Source organism: Oncorhynchus tshawytscha, linkage group LG06 (genome assembly GCF_018296145.1).
Source record: "Oncorhynchus tshawytscha isolate Ot180627B linkage group LG06, Otsh_v2.0, whole genome shotgun sequence".
NCBI classification, from domain to species: Eukaryota; Metazoa; Chordata; class Actinopteri; order Salmoniformes; family Salmonidae; genus Oncorhynchus; species Oncorhynchus tshawytscha.
Window position 1 is genome coordinate 68,390,287 of NC_056434.1, and position 21,988 is coordinate 68,412,274.

Consider the following 21,988-nt stretch of genomic DNA (forward strand, 5'->3'; position numbering starts at 1 on the left):
TGGTTACCAGTGAGCTGAGATAAGGCGGGGCTTTACCTTGCAAAGACTTATAGATGACCTGGAGCCTGTGGGTTTGGCGACAAATATGAAGCGAAGTCCAGCCAACGAGGGCATACAGGCCGCAGTGGTGGGTAGTCTATGGGGCTTTGGTGACAAAACGGATGGCACTGTGATAGACTGCATCCAATTTGCTGAATAGAGTGTTGGAGGCTATTTTGTAAATCAAATCAAATTTATTTATATAGCCCTTCGTACATCAGCTGATATCTCAAAGTGCTGTACAGAAACCCAGCCTAAAACCCCAAACAGCAAGCAATGCAAGTGTAGAAGCACGGTGGCTAGGAAAAACTCCCTAGAAAGGCCAAAACCTAGGAAGAAACCTAGAGAGGAACCAGGCTATGTGGGGTGGCCAGTCCTCTTCTGGCTGTGTCGGGTGGAGATTATAACAGAACGTGGCCAAGATGTTCAAATGTTCATAAATGACCAGCATGGTCGTATAATAATAAGGCAGAACAGTTGAAACTGGAGCAGCAGCACGGTCAGATGGACTGGGGACAGCAAGGAGTCATCATGTCAGGTAGTCCTGGGGCATGGTCCTAGGGCTCAGGTCCTCCGAGAGAGAGAAAGAAAGAGAGAATTAGAGAGAGCATATGTGGGGTGGCCAGTCCTCTTCTGGCTGTGCCGGGTTGGAGATTATAACAGAACATGGCCAAGATGTTCAAATGTTCATAAATGATGGGCATGGTCCTAGGGCTCAGGGCCTCTTGAGAGAGAGAAAGAAAGAGAGAAGGAGAGAATTAGAGAACGCACACTTAGATTCACACAGGACACCGAATAGGACAGGAGAAGTACTCCAGAGATAACAAACTGACCCTAGCCCCCCGACACAAACTACTGCAGCATAAATACTGGAGGCTGAGACAGGAGGGGTCAGGAGACACTGTGGCCCCATCCGAGGACACCCCCGGACACGGCCAAACAGGAAGGATAAATGACATCACCGAAGTCGAGGATCGGTAGGATAGTTAGTTTTACGAGGGTATGTTTGGCAGAATGAGTGAAGGATGCTTTGTTGCGATATAGGAAGCCAATTCTAGATTTAATTTTGGATTGGAGATGCTTAATGTGAATCTGGAAGGAGAGTTTACAGTTTAACCAGACACCTAGGTATTTGTAGTTGTCCACATTCTAAGTCAGAACCGTCCAGAGTAGTGACGCTAGACAGGCGGGCGTGTGTGGGCAGCGATCGGTTGAAGAGCATGCATTTAGTTTTACTAGCTTTTAAGAGCAGTTGGAGGCCACAGAAGGAGTGTTGTATGGCATTGAAGCTCATCTGGAGGTTAGTTAACAGTGTTCAAAGAAGGGCCAGAAGTATACAGAATGGTGTTGTCTGCGTAGAGGTGGATCAGAGAATCACCAGCAGCAAGAGCGACATCATTGATGTATACAGAGAAGAGAGTCGGCCCGAGAATTGAACCCTGTGGCACCCCCAAAGAGATTGCCAGAGGTCCGGACAACAGGCCCTCCGATTTGACACACTGAACTCTGTCTGAGAAGCAGTTGGTGAACCAGGCAATGCAGTCATTTGAGAAAACAAGGCTGTTGAGTCTGCCAATAAGAATGTGGTGATTGACAGAGTCGAAAGTCTTGGCCAGGTCGATGAATACAGCTGCACAGTATTGTCTCTTATCGATGACGGTTATGATATCATTTCGGACCTTGAGCGTGGCTGAGGTGCACCCATGACCAGCTCGGAAACCAGATTGCATAGCGGTGACTGGCTGACATGGCTACTCCGCAGTGAACCAGTGGACCCCCAAAGCTGTTAGTCCCACATCCAGCCTCATAACTAAGGAAATCAACCTGCTCATTTATCAGGTTACTCCATAACCGGTCTCCTCCACTCCACATGAATTACTTCAAACTACGGGAGCTGCCTTGGGCCATAACAGTGATGTTGGGGCTACACCAAACGTTATGATACGAATGCGGTTGTTGTGAGCTATTATACAAACTTATGTATAGAAACAAACCAAATTTTGGTAATCGGTGGAATTGTCGGCGTACACATCTCTATTCTATGCACATTCAGTTCATAATCCTTTCTGTACTGTGTAATACACACTAATATGTATATCAACAGTGTATTACTTTGTTCCTCTCCTTGGTTTTCTGTTGCAGATCTTAATGAGTGCCAGCTGCAGGGTGTGTGTCCCAACGGAGACTGTCTGAACACCATGGGCAGCTACAGGTGCAGCTGTAAGGTCGGCTATATCCCTGACCCCACCCTCTCCACCTGTATCCGTAAGTCCTTCATAACTCTCCCTGTCTCTCTCTCTCTGTCTCGCCCTCTCTTCCTCTCTCGCTCTATCTCCCTCTCTCTCTCGCTCTGTCTTTCTCTCTGTGCTATATTTGGGTGTGACATTTCCAATACGTTTAAAAGTATATATTACTTCAGCCTGTACAGTCAGGATTGCAGTCTGTAAGATTGCAGTCTGTTTTGAATGCCGCAAAGCGTACAGCAAAGGCTGTGTTTTGATGATATGCATATGAATGTGGGAACAGATGGGAATGCATGGATGAATAGCATGGCGTTTATCATATTAATTAGATTCCCCTCAGAGCATGGAGCAAAAGGCACAGCATATTGCCAAACACAACAGATCGTATTTCTCTCCACTGAAAGTGGGAGGGAAGGAAGGAAGGAGTTTTGGGTTGAGAGATTAAAATCCTAGTGACTTGATTCTCAGTTCTCTGGGTTCATGGTAGGAGAGCAATTGATCAGTGATGGCCTTTAACGACGGTCTTGTTTAGGATGCTTTTCCCTGACGGTTGTTGTCTCTCCCAGTCCGACCTGTGTGTGTGTTGGTTTTGACACTTGGTTTGTGTCTCCTCCTGGTTCTCCTCTATTTATCTCATTGCTATTGAAACCTGAGTGGCCATTCATCAACATCACTGGCTATGGCAAGGAGCCTTGCTACAGTTTTGTCCTTACATGGAAAAAGGAGGCATTGTAAATTCATCAGTGACATCACCCATTGTGTTTCCCCCCTCCCCTGCATGTGTTGCCTGTCATTGATCCGCCAATGTCGGATCTAGACATCTCCCCTCATTGTGTGTGTTGACTTACTGAGCTCTCTGCTGGCATGAAAGGCACAGTGGAGTTTAGAGAGAAACATATTGGTGTTGATGAAGGACCAAATACAGCCTGACCCTCCTATGTACTGCCTTTGTGTGTCGATTGGCTTATAATATGCATGACAGCAACAGTAACCAACCAAAACGGACTTTCCCATTGTGAGAGCCACTAATAATGCCCTATTGTACCATGGAATCAGACTTCACACATACATGTGCATCCTGTGTCCAACTACACTTAGAACTAAAATAAACCGATGCATTCCATGCGTAGCACTTACAATAACTGTGACTCAATTTTATTTTCGGATTCTGACACGCCATCAAACGTTCCACTGGTGCAAGACGACATTCTTGACCAAAAGATCAGTAATGACTGCTTGAAATGCACCTACCACGCGAGATTAACCCTTTACAATCGTGGGAATTGGCCTGTATGGATAGGGCTAAATTGAAATGTTTCTTACAAAAGAAATGTGAAATGCATAAGCATGGCAGCAATTGAAAGGGAACAGTTTGGAGATTATGAGGGAATTATTAGACAAAAGGTCTGGACACAACAGTTCACCTGACACAAGACTGAATCCAAACATTACGCTGTTGATTTTATGTGCATTTTACATTTACTGTACTTTTTGCCGGATTTGTTGACAACGAAATCTGAAAATACTCTGGATACATTCAGTAACATGATAAGAAGATTTCTGGAAAATGTGGGTAGATGCAACATAAGACAAAAAAAAGGGTTTGAGTGGGAGGACGAACTGGTGTCTCCAAGTGGCCACACACCTCTCAAAAGTGTGCACAGTTCCTAAGTCATTTCAATGCAATTTTATGTCTATGCTTTATGTTATAGTTGAAGAAGAGTCTTCAACTACAACTTTTTTTTGTAGCTCTCCTAGTTGTGCCGTTGAGGAACTGGATCAAGCACACTTGTAGTTGCTTTGTTTTGCAGTGCCTTAGACCGCTGCACCACTCGGGAGGCCCACATCTGCATTTTCAACCCGTATACGGGTACAAGTGTAAAGGGCTATGCTCCAAATAGGTAACATGATGGGAGACAAGTGCAGCAACTGTCTAGAAATTAAGGGAGGGCTTCCCAGGGCAATCTAGCAGAACTCCAGCACCCTCATCTCTCTCTCTCCCTCCCTCCATCTCCCCTTCCCACTCCCCTCTACTCTGCTGCCTCTCACATCCGACAAAGGGAGAGATCCCATCATTGGGGCATTCACTAGCCTATTCACGGGCTGCTCTAGTTTGCTTTGAGAAAGCAGGAGAGCCCCAACAGTCACCCTCTAGCCCTATTAGCTAGACAGTTTCTGAGACTCAAGAAAATAGTCAAGCGTGAGTCACTGGCAGACTTTGGTTTAAGAAGTGGGGGGACATATAATAAATAAATAAAATAGTTATTTTATCTGGTTGGATCAACACTACAAACAGCCCACCGACCCCTCGGAGGTGTCCACACGGTCCTAAAGCACACTTTTGCCTTGTTTTGTGTCACATTCCAATGATAAAACAGGTAGGGACAAAAATGCCATTTCAGAATGTGGGGGGTCCCCAGTGAAAGTTGCACCCCTGGTCACTGGTATTAATTGGTGGCTTTGGCGAGGCCTTAGAGCAACTTCAATGTGGGTGGTAAGGAGGAGGGAGGAGGAGGGTGGATGGAATTTGGGAAGTGAGTGGAGACTCTAGAGTGAAAGTGATTGCTGCCTGTCATACATGATTCTCCCGTGTGTCCGAGCTCCCGTGTGCTCCTGTGCTCCCGTGTGCTCCCGTGCTCCCGAGCTCCCATGTGCTCCCGTGCTCCCGTGTGCTCCCGAGCTCCCGTGTGCTCCCGAGCTCCCGTGTGTCCGAGACTCGGAGGCGCTGTCACGATTTTTGTTAAGGATTTTGGAGGGACAGCAGATTTGGAGCCGTTCGAGCCCCCCTTTCCAACAGTACACACACACACACGCTCACACACACACCCTCTCTGTCAATAATAACTGAAAACCTGATAACTTTTTCAGTCTGTTTTGACGAATATCAATGCACCACACAAATTGCCTAAAGAGGAAAATGTTAGAAGAATTACAACTTTAGAACAAGTCTTTGTGACCTTTTGTACAGGATTGGTAAAGAAGCATCTATTACATTTCACTGTTCTTTGAATGATGTCTTGGGCACTCCAGTACTTCTAATTTGATGTTGATATGCATTAACCCATTAAGCCCTCCTTTTGGCCTCAGCAGTTCAACATTGTTACATTTTGGGTTTTGGAGACTGTTGTGAGATGGGGAAAAAAAGGAATATCATGGTCAGTTTGTATGAGCACTGATTTAACGTTGATAGGAGAGCTCACCCATTGAAAAATGAAGAAATAGTGGAAGAACATCATGTGGTTCCAGCTTTACTTGGAAGTCAAATCCTTAGAGAGTCTTTGTTCCGTTGGTGCCTTGCCATACCACAGTTTCCACTACTACACTTCAGGATTTGTGCTGCTTAAACCCCTCATGATGTGCACCATTCAGAAACACTCAACCAACCCTACTGCATGCTGTTATTTGGGTCAGCATTAGACTTTGTTCATTAGTGCATGAAGCATTGGCATGAAGTGCTCGATGTTTGTACACCCAGAGAGCTTTTGTTGTTCTATGTGCTGTGCTTGTGGGTGTTTTGCGTTTGAGCTTTTAGGGTAGTCTAGTTGACACTTTCTTCATAGCTCAAAAATCCTGTGATGAAGATATGAAATGTATCGGCGGTAGCAGGTAACACAGCTAACTACCACTGAGACGTTTCAACATTTTCTTGGTATTTTTGATGTTGTTATAAATGTGTGAGTACTGTACTCTGTGTTGGGCGGGTGGATTCCGGTGAAGGGGGACTTCTTTATTTTCTCTTTCTCTCTTTTCTCTCCCCCCATGTCTGTGTCTCCCCCCACTGTGGCGCACCTCCCCTTGCCACTCTCCCTCTGCACCTCTTCAGCCGACACCTCTGCCGTCCACGAGGAGAAAGGGGCTTGTTTCCGATTGGTCAGTTCGGGGAAGCAGTGTTTGCACCCGGTGTCTGCTCAGCTGAGCAAACAGCTCTGCTGCTGCAGTGTGGGCAAGGCCTGGGGCCCGCGCTGCGACAAGTGCCCCCTACCAGGAACAGGTAAGGCCTCCGACGCCAGCAACTCTGAGTCCCAGACACCTCCACCCATCCATCCATTCCACCACTCTCACATTGAGAGATTGAAATGTGGGACCAGTGGCATCCATCCCCCACCCACACTCAATGTTCCTCTCTCTCTGTGCATGTGTTTCACTGCTTTGCCAAGTAGACAGTTTTAGATGCAGTTATATCTCCACCACCAGCACTCTCCTCCTGTCTCCCCTTATTCCACCATGTCTCCCCATCCGCCATTGCCATCTGTACGGGTATCATGGTCAGTGTTGGCTGGGGTGACACAATAGCGGACACCTGCAGATCATGTGCAGCACAGGCACACTAAATAGATAGAAACTGTTTGCTGAGTCCTCACACTTCCACTTGAAAAGGTCTGTCTTAATGAATTGATGACACTGAGCCAAACATTCCATTAGACCTGGGAGGTTAGTCTGGGAACAAGTGTAAGCCTTTTCTGTGTCTGTGCCTGTATTGTCTGTCTAGGCTCCGGGAGACGTTACTGGATGGCCTCATTTAGCCTAATTAACAACACCCGTTAAAATCATCTGGGTTGCCAGATTATTTTGGTTGCCAGATCTTCAAAGTTCCCAGTGTAGTACAGTAAATTGTTATGGGGAGTGTAATAGAGTTAGGGGATGATTGCTTGGAACCGGGCCCATTTCTCCCAATGTGAGGACGTTTCTGTAGGTAAGGTTAAGAGCTGTTATAAGAGTAAATTAGAGACGTGCTCCTTTATCTGGAAATAAACTTGAGCAGATTACATGTAGGATTGACCTTGTTATGAAGGGCAGCATTTTTTAAGGTCTCTTTAATGTTATTTTTTCTTTGTTTGTCGGAATGTTCGCAGAGGCGCTTGTAGCTGGATTAGTAACTGATTATTCTGATATATTCTTTTCACTATCAATGTCGTGGTTTAATTACAATTGGCTGACATGGTTCTTTTAATTCAGATAGAGATGGAGACAGTTTATTTTGGTAGATTCTAACTTCTTGCAAATGCTTGTTGGTTAAAATGGGAAACTGCATAGATAGCATGTGCTATTCTTATATGAAACTGGATTGGTGGATGCTACACTGTGTACAAATGGTTGGTACTTAGTTTTCATTCATTGGGACATAAATGGAAGCCTTGACATGACGCTTCCCAAACAAATCTAGTCAAGTCCTTACAAAATGCTAGTTGCACAAAGACATTCAAGAATGAGACAAGTGTGTGACTCTCAGTCTTTATCACCAGTGACTTGATCCACTGTGTCTCCTTGGTTTCTAATGGGAACACATAAGTCCTGCAGGGAGGACACATTACGAAGGCTATGTGGAGCTCAGAAAGAACTCAGACGGGACATTCCATGAAATTAGTGCCTGTGCGTCCCTTTGATATATTAAGTAGAAATTGTGCATCAATATTGAATTTTAAAAGCCTGTTTAATTAAATGTAGTTCCCTTTTTAATATTGACCAAATGTCCCTCTGTGCACTGTCTTAGACTTATAGGAAGATTTTAACCCACTTAACCCCAACATTTTAATCATCAAGTTTTAATCATCATGACAAAGTCATTTCTGAAGATGATTATTTATTTAATGTGATTAGTGATTCATTTTTATGTAAAACCAAAAACTCTCCCTCATTTTAAGGTCAACCCTGTTACATGAACTGAACTCTCATTTTAAGAGGATTAAACTATTCTTTTAAAAAATAGCAAATTCTACATCTAATAAAATTGTAAAACCACAGTGTAAAAGCAGGTGAGCTGGTTCTACTCTTTTTTGCAATTATATGGTGTTTTGTGGTGGAAAACTGAGTGGGTTGAGCATAACATGTCAACACTGTTACCCATAGATGGACAGGCTAGACATTTTTTGACAATATTTTTGTTGTTGTTGTGAAGCTTGCATTCAATTGACCCTCCCTGTTGCACACAACAAGCTTCCATTCCTCCTGTCACAAGGGGATTTCTGGCTGATTTAAGATCATTTACCTTGTTACAGTCACCCTTTTACTTTATTTGGCACTTAATAGACACTTAATATAATTGTTTTTTTAACCTCGAGATGGAAACACATGCTTTTTATTAAGTTGAACATGTGCTCTTTACGACAGAATGTTAAAATTAGGTGAAATTCTATGTTTTTTTTCACTAAGGTATATTACTCAAAAGGCACCCAATTGGTGGAATGACCCAGAGACTGATATACACAAATCTGCGACTACAACAAAAACCAAACAGCATGTAACCTATTGTACGTTACATTGGAGTTACATAAAATGAAAGATCAGCCAAATTAGCTATAATTTATTATTTTGAACCTGAAATAGGTATTTTTTTTGTCTTGCACAAAGTATGGATGAACTTACTGTATTTTCATTTTAAAAATTTTAGCTAAATTCAAGGAGATATGCCCTGGTGGGATGGGCTACACTGTCACAGGATCTTACAAGCCCAAACCACCCAATAAACTACCCAGCCAACCTGAGACCATCAACAAGCCAATGATCACCCACCAAGAGCCCCTGCCCCTGCCGACACATGAGAAACCAGTGGAGGCCTTGAGCGTCGCTGAGAGACAGCTTCCCTCTGTACCAGGTAAGTCAACATCATGCAATTTCCTCTGTACGAGGCCATCGTTACTAATGTACTATGGAAAGACAGAGACAGAAGATTGGGCTGAGCTGGGTGGGACTGAGTGTGACTCATAGATAGGGGCCATGCTCTTGTCTTTTCACTGTGCTGGGCTGTTTTGATATGTGCAATTTTGTGTACCTACAGTGCCAGCGCAAAACTTTTTCATCCAAATAAAGAGCAATCCACCCATTCAACAGTACCAGTCAAAAGTTTGGACACACCTACACATTCCAGGGGTTTTCTTTCTTTTTACTATTTTCTACATTGTAGAATAATCGTGAAGACATCAAAACTATGAAATGACACATATGGAATCATGTAGTAACCAAAAAAGTGTTAAAGTAGCCACCCTTTTCCTTGATGACAGCTTTGCACACTCTTGGCATTCTCTCAACCAGCTTCATGGGGTAGTCACCTGTAATGCATTTAAATTAACAGGTGTGCCTTGTTAAAAGTTCATTTGTGGAATTTCTGTCCTTAATGTGTTTGAGCCAATTAGTTGTGTTGTGACAAGGTAGGGGTGGTATACAGAAGTTAGACCTATTTTGTAAAAGACCAAGTCCATATTATGGCAAGAACAGCTCAAATAAGTGAAGAGAAACGACAGTCCATCATTACTTTAAGACATGAAGGTCAGTCAATCTGGAAAAAGTCAAGAACTTTGGAAGTTTCTTCAAGTGGAGTCGCAAAAACTATCAAGTGCTATGATGAAACTGGCTCTCATGAGGACTACCACAGGAAAGGGACCCAGAGTTACCTCTGCTGCAGAGGATACATTCATTAGAGTTACCAGCTTTAGAAATTGCAGCCCAAATAAATGCTTCAAAGAGTAACAGAGACATCTCAACATCAACTGTTCAGAGGAGACTGCATGTATCAGGCCTTCATAGTCTAATTGCTACAAAGAAACCACTACTAAAGGACACCAAAAATAAGAAGAGACTTGCATGGACCAAGAAACACAAGCAACGGACATTAGAACGGTGGAAATCTGTCCTTTGGTCTGATAAGTCCAAATTTGCGATTTTTGGTTCCAACCTCCGTGACTTTGTGAGACGCAGAGTGGATGAACGGATGATCGCCGCTTGTGTGGTTCCCACCATGAAGCATGGAGGAGGAGGTGTGATGGTGTGGGGATGCTTTGCTGGTGACATTGTCTGTGATGTATTTAGAGTTGAAGGCACACATAACCAGCATGGCTACCACAGCATTCTACAGTGACACGCCATCCCATCTGGTTTACGCTTAGTGGGACTATCATTTGTTTTTCAACAGGACAATGACCCAAAACACACTTGCAGGCTATTTAAGGGCTAGTCAGATGTACAACTGAAATGTATCTTCCGCATTTAACCCAACCCCTCTGAATCAGACATCCATAATCAACGTCCATGTCTTCAGCACCCGGGGAACAGTGGGTTAACTGCCCTGCTCAGGGGCAGAATGACTGATTCTTACCTTGTCAGCTCTGGGATTTGATCCAACCGTCATGATCCAACCGTTACTGGCCCAACGCTCTAACCACTAGGTGTGCTGCATCAGATGACCTGGCCTCCACAACCCAATTGAGATGGTTTGGGATGAGTCCCTCAGAGTGAAGGAAAACCAGCCAATCAGTACTCAGCATATGTGGGAACTCTTTCAAGTCGGTTTGAAAATCATTCCTCATGAAGCTGGTTGAGAGAATGCCAAGAGTGTGCAAAGCTGTCATCAAGGTAAAGGGAGGCTACTTTGAAGAATCTTAAATATAAACTATATTTGTTTAACACTTTTTTGGTTACTACATGACTCCAAATGTGTTATTTCATTGTTTTGATGTTGTCACTATTATTCTACAATATAGTAAAAATAAAGAAAAACCCTTGAATGACTAGGTGTGTCAACTTTTGACTGGTACTGTAAGTGAAACTAAACAGATTTGTATTTGTATGAGTGTGTGTGGGGTCTTTAAAAATATCTCTCAACCAGACATCAATTCAGTTCCACCCTGGACAGGATGGTGAGGATTCACATGCTTTGGCTTGCCGTCGACTCTCAAACTTCTGAGAGAGAGGAGAGATGGAGCTCCTCTTTCGTATTGTTCAGGACATGATTGGGAGTTGGCGATGGAAAGAGAAACTTGGCAGCATTAGAGCGCACAGACTTGTCCAAATTACCACTAAGCTTCTCTCGAGCTCCGAGTACAGAGGATTCCAATGCAGAGGACAGACTCAGACAAACAATAAGAGAGAAAGCCACTGCCCAAACCTGTGTAGATTAGTGTTTGCATGCCACAAGGGGCTAAAGCTGGCACCACTGAGCTAAAAATCCTGGTGGAGGTGATTTGTTTCATGCCCAATGTTCTGCTACATTAATAACAATCCTGTTTGTTTTTATGACCTCTAGATCTAAATACAGTAAAACCGCCTGAGGGTTGAGTTATGACATGGCATTTGGCCAGTGTTTAAAATAAGGTGTAAGTGGAACGACCTTGTAACTGATTAACATTTGTCCTTTGCTATGAAAAAGATCATGTTTCGACATGGCCATGAACAGCTAAATGTACCCCCAGAGCCTGTGAAGGTGACAGTCTTATGAATTGCAAACGATTGGTCCTCTGGCCCCAGCCGGAAAGGGTTATTAATTTATTCAAAAGCCTGAAGATATTTATTGGAGAAATATAATGAAGTATATGATGTACTTGTCTCTGACAACTTGATGATCAAGGGCAGGTATATCCAGCCTTGTGCTTCCAAACTCTTTCTTGATCTCACTCTTGTTTTTTTCCATATTTTTTTCATATTGTTTTTTATGACCAGTAGCCACAGATGCACCTGAGCAGGTAGGTTGGGTTTCTTCTGCAAAAAAAATAAAAAATGAAAAGAAAATAGCTTTCTTGCATGCGACAAGAAGGATTCACCCTTTAGCCTCTATGGCAGCGACCTGCAGTAGCAGTCTGCAGCATCACCTCTGCATGAAGTCAGCATTACCACTGCATGACTTTGAGCCAATCACTGCTCCACGCTTTCAGCTTAAGAGCACTTCACAGTGGAACATCTGTCAATGCCAATCACAGCTGCTAAGACTTTGCTCTTTGCGCTTTTGTCCAGCCTCATACTGTATGGATGTGTTTACACAGGCAGCCCAATTCTTTTTTTTTCCACAAATTGATCTTTTGACCAAGCAGATCAGTGATCAATAATTGGGCAAATGATCAGAATCTGGCCGCCTATGTAAACGCAGCCTAAGAGTCTCCAAAACGGAACAGTCCTGAAACACTTTTCTGTAATGGATTTAGTATTGTATTATGACTTGAATTATGTAAATATAGAAGCTCTCCTTTACAGTATATTGGTTCTTTCAGAGGAACAGTAGGCTCAGCAGCTTGAAATTTAAAGCACTGTGATAAAGGCAGAGTAAGTAAACACTATTACCAAAGGTAAAAGGTAAAAGAAAAGCTGAAGTCAAGTTGGAGTCCACACAACTGATAACTATAGACCCTATCTACTCAATGAAAACCCATGTTTCGCTTCCCACCATCAAGCCCTTCAAGCTCTTAACCTTCCTTCGGCTGTAATGCAAGCGGATCTTCAGTTAGTTTACTGCCGAGCAGCCTATATGACGAGTGCACGCATGACAACGGTGCATGAACGGCGCTTGCTCACTGAAACCTCATGTCTATTCGGATCAGTCCACTGACCCGGAGGTCCATATTGTGTTTGTCTTGTGTTCTGTCCTTCAAGGAGCTGGTTATTCTGGAGGCTACTAGTAGTAGTCCAATAGTTGAGGCCGAGGCTGGCCAGCCACAGCTCTCTCCCGGTGTCTCTACCATGAGGATGGAGCCGGCCTACAAAGGTGTCTCATCCATTTCATTCCCCTCTACTCTCTCTGCTGCTATTTCAGTCTCACAGGGCTAGGCTCACTCTCACTCTCTGCAAGTTGTTTAATTATGATGGTTGTTTTGGCACCGAACTCTATGTAATTAGGACTCCACTAGTGCTTTATGGTCAATTTTACCTGACAGAATAAAAATGAAAATGTGTTGGTTTGAAAAATATCTTGTGTTCTTTCCCCTGTAACAGAACTAATCGTCATAAGGGAAAGAGCACCGGCCATTTGTGATGGGTCTTCTCCAGACTCAAGTCTAGGGTTATCTTAATTGAAACGCAACGTTTCGATTGTTGTAAAAATAGTTGTTTTATTGTTCCATTCAATACATATCCAAGCTGGAAAAATCTTTAAACAGCTGTCAGCTCAGCACTTGATGGCGTCGAGTGATTTATCTCTGTCCGCTGGGATTTCTACAGTACTCTGCATTACACTCGTACCCACTGAAGCACTCGTTTTAAAGATCACAGAAAGTCTGACTGCACTGTTCTCTCCCCTGGCTCCATCTGTCCTGGTCTCTCAGAGGTTGTGGAGGAAATGTCCCCCCCTGCTCCAGCCCTGATCCTCCCCACCAATGCTGGCCAGGACATCGCCCCTACTCAGTCAGCAGGTAAGTGCTCACACTGACATGCAGTAACGCCGTGACATTTGGACATAGTTTAGTGTTAGGTCAATGTGCAGCTGATGGGTTGATACCTACCATCCCTGCTACATTCTATATCTAAGCTATCCCGAGCTGATTGTGTATAAATCATGAATGAATGGAGGGATGAAGGGAACACAAGATTAGTTCTTATCTCCTTCACTCGCCCATTAACTGACCCTTTATTTGTATTTAACTCTGCATCTGAATTCCTCACAGGTCAGGGGCAAAAACATAGGCCGATAAGAGGAATTTCCACAGACTGGGAACATAGCACTTTTGAACTCCCTCTGACCCCCTTTTCTTTGTCCTTGGGGTTCTCCCCCGTTGTGAGAATATTCTGCGCTCTTCTATATTTAGGAGTCATGTGTTGCTGTTGAGGGGCCACAGTAACACGAAGTCTCTCTCTCTCCACTTTCTAGATGTGAAAAGTCTAACAACATCATTATGGCTTCAAATCACTCCAATGAAAGTGCTGAGAAACTTTTATTTCTCACCTGACCCTCACAGAAATATATTTGGGTCCCGTATTGTTTTATTTAAGAGATTCCAATTTTAGATTTTGTTGCCATGTTTCTTCAAAGGGGAAGGCCAGTGATTGGTGCCATCGCTAGGCAACCACTTGTGTGAAACCCACCTGTTTTTATTTTGATACCCTGGATGAGGAAGACGGGAATTTTCAGAGCAGCAGAGGAGAGAGAGTGTCGGCACGGAGACTAGTGTGGAGGGAAGGGAGTGGGACTATCTGGTGCCAGGCCCACATAAACCTCTTGGACCAATCAGGAGACCGCAGGGATATTTTGGTTTATTTTTGCTAGGCGGATATCCAAACCCCCAGACCTCTCTCATCTCAGCGTTTTACGTCCTGGTGTCCCGGAAAGGTGACACCATATTAAGAGGCCACAGAAATGTTATGAGGCCTCCCGATGACAGACACTCAGTAAACTGGGCGGCATAATTGCCCACTTCTTTTCTTAATCATCCTTACTGTGATAGTCTCTGGTCTCCGTGCCTCTCACTGCTTGCGAATCATTCTGGACCTGTTTCTTTTTAAAGTAAAAAACAACCATAGTTTTATTGTACCACGGCGCAGATGCTCTTTAAGATACTAATAATTACACTCGCTAAGCATTCTGTACCTCAACCAAGCAATCAATTAGTCAATCAAATGAAAGTGCTTTTTACAAATACGTTTGTCACAAAGTGCTCAACAATAACTCTCGACCAAACAGTTGAGGAAAATCTCCTTAGGTGGGAAGAAAGCTTGAGAGTAAGCAGGAGCCCACCCTCCTCTGTTTGACTGACTGATGTCCTCCCTAAATCCCATATAAAACACAGCAATATAACAGTAATTGAACTGTATTTCTGAGGAGATGCCACTGTAGAATAGTTGAGCAAAGAAACCTCACCTCTTGAAATGTGTACAGTAATACTCCAATGAATTTAATTCCACCATAATTTCCTGCTGAGCTATGAAGAAGCCCAGTCATCAAGCCTGCTGACATTGACTACCTCAGTAACACTAATTCTTAGGTAAAGTATTAATAATGTATTTTGATAGATTGTCACATGGCATTTAATCCCCCTTTCATGTTCTCTACTTCTCATCAAGATCTGAAATGGCCCAACCTTTCAGTCACTGTGATTTGACAGTTGTACCGTTTCGGCTTATATGGAGTCCTTAGGTCTCTGATACTGTAGGCCCAGTGACCCACTTCTGTAATATGTCTGCATATCGATGCCTTTTGATGGGTATTAGACACTATGATTTACTCTATTCCCTACTTTTCCTCTGTGGTATGGAAGGCAATTTCCCACTGTCAAGACTGAGTAGACAGATTGATGCACATACTGAGCAGATTTGTCATACAGAAACACATTTGCAGCCATGAGTGGGATGCTGATGAGACTATTAGCTAGGGAGAGGAAAGGACATTTGCAGGAATGGAATAGATTTGTTTATGCCACGCATATCAAAACTGCATATTTGTATTTAGTATTTGAAGAGTAGCATGAGGTTTCCTTCTCTCTCCCTCCTCTATCTCTCTCTTTCTCTCTCTCGGCCAGAGGTGGATGAGTGCAAGGTGAACCCTCACATCTGTGGCCAGGGGATCTGCTACAACACTGCCGAGGGTTATAGCTGCACCTGTAACGAGGGCTACCAGATGGACGAGACACACACCACCTGTGTAGGTGAGAAACAAGAAGTCAAGGTCACATCCATTAATCAGACCAATGGGAATAGTCCTCTTCTCATTTGGTCTGATTGGATTTCACTCTTCAGATTGCGCCCTGAAGGTAGATCCATTTAATTACATCTGTAAATAGGAATGATTTCACTAGCCTTTGGAGGCCTCTCTTGATGAAGGAATAGTTACGTATACATTTAGACACGGTAGGAGAATCACTCAGCGACCTCTTTGCTACAGTGATGGTTTGAAATAAAGACTCGTATCTATATCTATTGCATCTCATAGTACTCGTATCTACATCTATTGCATCTCATAGTACTTTAATCCACTTACGTGTCATGTCTAAGCAAGTTGACTCATGTTCCATCCCATGTCTCCTGCCATGCTGTACCTGTGGATAGATGTTAATGAATGCCTGGATTCTGCATCACTGTGCTCTAACGGCCGCTGCAAGAACACTCCCGGTAGCTTCCTGTGTGTGTGCCAACCAGGCTTCATGACAGATGAGGAGGGAACCAGTTGCATTGGTAAAGCCATTTCACACACATACTGCCACGCTCCCTGAAATACAGAGACAGACCAAAAACAATAGCAGAAGCCTAGGAGATTCAATACCTGGATAGCCATTTGGATAGCCATTTGGGTGTTTTCATTTCCCCAGTTGTCTTCAGTATAGTTCCTTGTTGGCTTAGCCCCCCTCCCTGGAGATAGGGGCAAAGTTTTAGAAGGTGACCACAGTGTAGCCCATTAGTGACGTCCTCCCCATCATCCTCCCTATCCTGGGATATAAATACTGGGAGCACTGTCATTAGGTGGTTTCTGGTGTTTCTACACACGTTTTCTCTTCCACAAAATGACACAAAATTAGGTTTGCAGAGGCAAAAAGCTGGTGATTATTTCCCCATAACTCTACTGTAACAGACTAACATCTGAAAATGAAACATGAGAGTATAGTTTATTACTGTTTGCAAGGGATTTATATGTGGATATGAGCACCAAAACAGGCAACTTGAGGACGACAGCCCTAAGTATTTTATAGGCAGATGGAACGTTCGGTGACAACGAGACTAAAAAGACATTGAGAACACTGGCTCACTCAGAAGAAACACTACATGTCACCTTAAAACAAAAATAAAGTGTGCAGTCTGTGTGCAGTCTATGTGCAGTCTGTGTGCAGTCTGTGTGCAGTCTGTGTGCAGTCTGTGGCTTGTTTTGTTGACTCATGGACTTCCACATCAGGGTGGGGGATGTTTGGTTTCTAAGGAGGGGAGTGGTATCCTGGATACCCAGCTGAGGAGGTTATTTTAGTTGGTATCACACCGTTTAAGAGGCAAATTAGGGGTCCCTGTTTCCTTCCTCGTTTGTTCTGTCTTTTTTTAATGTCCCACAGGAAGTCCCGCCCAGAGCCCTCAGAGGAAGTTCCAGTCACTTTAGCCTGGCATTGGTCCATCTTAGGGGGGATAGGAGGGCATGACGCAGGGATAGGCCTGGCATGAATCAGCAATGTCCATGTTATTCAGTTAAAGTCAAGGAAAGGGTGTCATGAGCCAAACTCCTAGCCCTCTGTAATGCCAGACTGTCCAAATAGTTTAGATAGATGGATATCATACTCAGACTGGGGTAAATGAAGGTTTGGCACAGATCGATGGACAGATCAAGAGATTCCATCAATTTTAGCCTGAACTTACGCTGCCATTGTTGACATTGGACGGAGTAGTGTCTGACATGGTTGTACAACATTAGCGACACAGCACTAGAATTATTGGTACACCATCACATTTTGACAGGGTTTTGGGGATTATGCTTAATGGGTTCGGGTGAGTACCAAAAAAGGAATGGTTATTCTTGAAAGATTCTTGAATGTACCGTCTTTGTTGGAGCCAAGTGCCATCTTCAAACCTCTCCCATCTCCGTCTCTCTCTCTTCGTCTCGACCCTCCCCCTCTACATCCCTTTCTCAGATTTAAACGAGTGTCTGAACACCCACACGTGTCCTGAGGATGGGTTTTGTGTCAACACCGTGGGTTCCTACACCTGTTTGCACTGTGACAGTGGCTACAGGATGAGCCCAACAGGCCAGTGTGAAGGTACAGGATGCACCCTTTACATATTTGGGTTCTATTTTGAGAGCTTTAGGAGCAGGAGAATTAGAGGGGGTTTCATGGTAAGACAAGGGCATGGCTGTTTTTGACCTACCAATAACATGGTATGCATATGGCTTACTCACACATCAAGCACTCATCCCACTGAAACCAATGGCCTTTTTTGGTGTTGATTCTCTCCTTGCCTCTTTTATATAACTCATTTCCCCACACCTCTGTCTCTCTCTTTCTCTCTCACTCTCTCTCTCTCTCTCTCTCTCTCTCTCATAGATATAAATGAGTGTCTGGACTTGGGTGTGTGTCCATCCGGCCTGTGCATCAACTTCCCAGGCTCGTATGAGTGTGATCTGTGTCCAAAGGGCTTCCAGGGCCAGGGAGGACAGTGTGTCGGTATGGGACTGAACATTCTCCTTCCCTCACAAATAATCAGGAGCATTGAAATTACTGGAGCGGCTTGGCTCTGCATTCAAATTCCTTCCATCAATTTGGAGTTGAAAAAAAAAGAAGACTTGTTTGACAATCCATCGTTCTGTGTCTTGTGCGTGAGTGTGTGTGTGCACGCATGTACAGTTTAAACATACACTACATCCCTGAAGTATGTGGACACCAGCTTGTCGAAGATCTCATTACAAAATCATGGGCGTTAATATGGAGTTGGTCCACCTTTGCTGCTATAACAGCTTCCACTCTTCTGGGAAGGCTTTCCACTAGATGTTGGAATATTGCTGCGGGGACTTGCTTCCATTCAGCCACAAGAGCGTTAGTGAGGACGGGCACAGATGTTGGGCGATTAGGCCTGGTTCACAGTCGGCTTTACAATACATCCCAAAGGGGTTCAATGGGGTTGAGGTCAGGGCTCAGTGCAGTCCAGCCAAGTTCTTCCACACCGATCTCAACACACCATTTCTGTATTACCCTCGCTTTATGCGCGAGGACATTGTCATGCTGAAACAGGAAAGGACCTTCCCCAAATTGTTGCCACAAAGAATCCCAGAATCGTGTCATTGTATGCTGTGGCGCTAAGATTTCCCTTCACTGGAACTAACGGGCCAAGCCCGAACCATGAAAAACAGGCCCATACCATTATTCCTTCTCCACCAAACTTTACCGTTGGCACTATAAATTGGGGCAGGTAGCATTTTCCTGGCATCCGCCAAACCCAGATTTGTCCGTCGTACTGCCAGATTTTATTTTATTTTATTTATTTCACCTCTATTTAACCAGGTAGGCTAGTTGAGAACAAGTTCTCATTTGCAACTGCGACCTGGCCAAGATAAAGAGTAGCAATTCGACACATACAACGACACAGAGTTACACATGGAATAAACAAAACATACAGTCAATAATACAGTAGAACAAAAGAAAACAAAAAGTCTATATACAGTGAGTGCAACTAAATAGGCCATGGTGGCGAAGTAATTACAATATAGCAATTAAATACTGGAATGGTAGATCAGCAGAAGATGAATGTGCAGGTAGAGATACTGGGGTGCAAAGGAGCAAAATAAATAAATAAATACCAGTATGGGGATGAGGTAGGTAGATGGGCTGTTTACAGATAGGCTAAGTACAGGTGCAGTGATCTGTAAACTGCTCTGACAGCTGGTGCTTAAAGCTAGTGAGGGAGAAGTGAGTCTCCAGCTTCAGAGATTTTTGCAATTCGTTCCAGTCATTGGCAGCAGAGAACTGGAAGGAAAGACGACCAGAGGGGGAATTGGCTTTGGGGGTGACCAGTGAGATATATCTGCTGGAGTGTGTGCTACGAGTGGGTGCTGCTATGGTGACCAGTGAGCTGAGATAAGGCAGGGCTTTACCTAGCAGAGACTTGTAGATAACCTGTAGCCAGTGGGTTTGGCGACGAGTATGAAGCGAGGGCCAACCAACGAGAGTGTACAGGTCGCAATGGTGGGTAGTGTATGGGGCTTTGGTGACAAAACAGATGGCACTGTGATTGACTGCATCCAGTTTGTTGAGTAGAGTGTTGGAGGATATTTTATAGATGACATCACCGAAGTCGAAGATCGGTAGGATGGTCAGTTTTACGAGGGTATGTTTGGCAGCATGAGTGAAGGATGCTTGTTGCGATATAGGAAGCCAATTCTAGATTTAATTTTGGATTGGAGATGCTTAATGTGAGTCTGGAAGGAGAGTTTACAGTCTAACCACACACCCAGGTATGTGTAGTACACAGATGGTTATGGCGTGATTCATCACTCCAGAGTCCAATAGCGGCAAGCTTTACACCACTCCAGCCGATGCTTGGCATTGCGCATGGTGGTCTTAGGCTTATGTGCGGCTTCTCAGCCATGGAAACCCATTTCATGAAGCTCCCTTCGAACAGTTTTTTTGCTGACGTTGCTTCCAGATGCAGTGTTACAACCGAGGACAAATTATTTTTACTTGCTACACGCTTCAGCACTCAGCGGTCTCATTCTGTGAGCTTGTGTGGCCTTCCACTTCACAATAACAGCACTTACAGCTGACTGGGGAAGCTCTTGCAGGGCAGAAATTTGATGAACTGACTTGTTGGAAAGGTGGCACCCTATTTCGGTGCCACGTTGAAAGTCACTGAGCTCTTCAGTATGGGCATTCTACTGCCAATGTTTGTCTATGGAGATTGCATGGCTGTGTGCTCGATTTGATACACCTGTCAGCAACGGGTGTGGCTGAAATAGCCAAATCCACTCATTTGAAGGGGTGTCCACATACTTTTGTATATATTGTGTAGGGGTGTGTGTGTGTGTGTGTGTGTGTGTGTGTGTGTCTGTATGAACGTGGGAAGAACACCCACTGCTCTGCTGTTAGGTGTGTGCTTTGTCCTGCGGCTGGTATTGACATTGGCTCGTCCCCCACTCCATCTCTCTTACACTCCGCCTTTACTACGAAGTCCAAGAGTTTCCCCCGAATCCCTGAGCCACAGCACTGGTTCACTGCTTCTCTGTCTTCTCAAAGCCCTCACACAGACTGCAAGTAAGGGGAATTAGGACAGACTGTATTTCTGGTGAGGTATTTAGTGAGACGATATCAATATTTAGCATTTCTAAGACTATCCTCATTTAATCTTTAGCGTTTCATACTATCCTCCGCTTACAGTAATACGTTTTTACCCTGCTGTTGGTCATATACAGCCCACCTTTGAAAACTCACCAGCTACAGTGCCTTGCGAAAGTATTCACCCCCTTGGCATTTTTCCTATTTTGTTGCCTTACAATCTGGAATTAAAATAGATTTTTGGGGGGTTTGTATCATTTGATTTACACAACATGCCTACCACTTTGAAGATGCAACATTTTTATTGTTTTATTGTGAAACAAACAAGAAATAAGGCAAAAAACAAACAGAAAACCTGAGCAAGCATATCTATTCACCCCCCCAAAGTCAATACTTTGTAGAGCCACTTTTTGCAGAAATTATAGCTGCAAGTCTCTTCGGATATGTTTCTATAAGCTTGGCACATCTAGCCACTGGGATTTTTGCCCATTCTTCAAGGAAAAACTGCTCCAGCTCCTTCAAGTTGGATGGGTTCTGCTGGTGTACAGCAATCTTTAAGTCATACCACAGATTCTTAATTGGATTGAGGTCTGGGCTTTGACTAGGCCATTCCAAGACTTTTAAATGTTTCCGCTTAAACCACTAGAGTGTTGCTTTAGCAGTATGCTTAGGGTCATTGTCCTGCTGGAAGGTGAACCTCCGTCCCAGTCTCAAATCTCTGGAAGACTGAAACAGGTTTCCCTCAAGAATTTCCCTGTATTTAGCGCCATCCATCATTCTGACCAGTTTCCCAGTCCCTGCCGATGAAAAAAATCCCCACAGCATGATGCTGCCACTGCCATGCTTCACTGGGGATGGTGTTCTCAGGGTGATGAGAGGTGTTGGGTTTGAGCCAGACATAGCGGTTTCCTTGATGGCCAAAAGCTCAATTTTTGTCTCATCTGACCAGAGAACCTTCTTCCATATGTTTGGGGAGTCTCCCCCATGCCTTTTGGCGAACTCTAAACGGCTATGCTTATTTTTTTCTGGCCACTCTTACGTAAAGCCCAGCTCTGAAATGTACGGCTTAAAGTGGTCCTATGGACAGATACTCCAGTCTCCGCTGTGGAGCTTTGCAGCTCCTTCAGGGTTATCTTTGGTCTCTTTGTTGCCTCTCTGATTAATGCCCTCCTTGCCTGGCCCATTAGTTTTGGTGGGCGGCCCTCTCTTGGCAGGTTTGTTGTGGTGCCATATTCTTTCATTTTTTAAATAATGGATTTAATGGTGCTCTGTGGGATGTTC

At 44.1% G+C, this 21,988-nt stretch overlaps 1 protein-coding gene across 6 annotated transcripts in view; it reads left to right on the forward strand.

Annotated features, from left to right (window-relative positions):
• ltbp1 (latent transforming growth factor beta binding protein 1) overlaps positions 1-21,988 on the forward strand; it is a 123,896-nt gene that overhangs the window by 63,073 nt on the left and 38,835 nt on the right. For 2 of the 6 annotated variants that reach the window (XM_024424753.2, XM_024424757.2), the window contains exons 10-19: positions 2,182-2,304; positions 6,106-6,273; positions 8,671-8,874; positions 11,712-11,734; positions 12,636-12,747; positions 13,304-13,390; positions 15,491-15,616; positions 16,017-16,142; positions 17,576-17,701; positions 17,987-18,106. In XM_024424753.2, coding sequence (XP_024280521.2) covers positions 2,182-2,304; positions 6,106-6,273; positions 8,671-8,874; positions 11,712-11,734; positions 12,636-12,747; positions 13,304-13,390; positions 15,491-15,616; positions 16,017-16,142; positions 17,576-17,701; positions 17,987-18,106 — 1,215 coding nt within the window. The remainder of the gene's footprint in view (positions 1-2,181; positions 2,305-6,105; positions 6,274-8,670; positions 8,875-11,711; positions 11,735-12,635; positions 12,748-13,303; positions 13,391-15,490; positions 15,617-16,016; positions 16,143-17,575; positions 17,702-17,986; positions 18,107-21,988) is intronic. The other 4 variants (XM_024424754.2, XM_024424755.2, XM_024424760.2 and 1 more) reach the window with 4 other exon arrangements.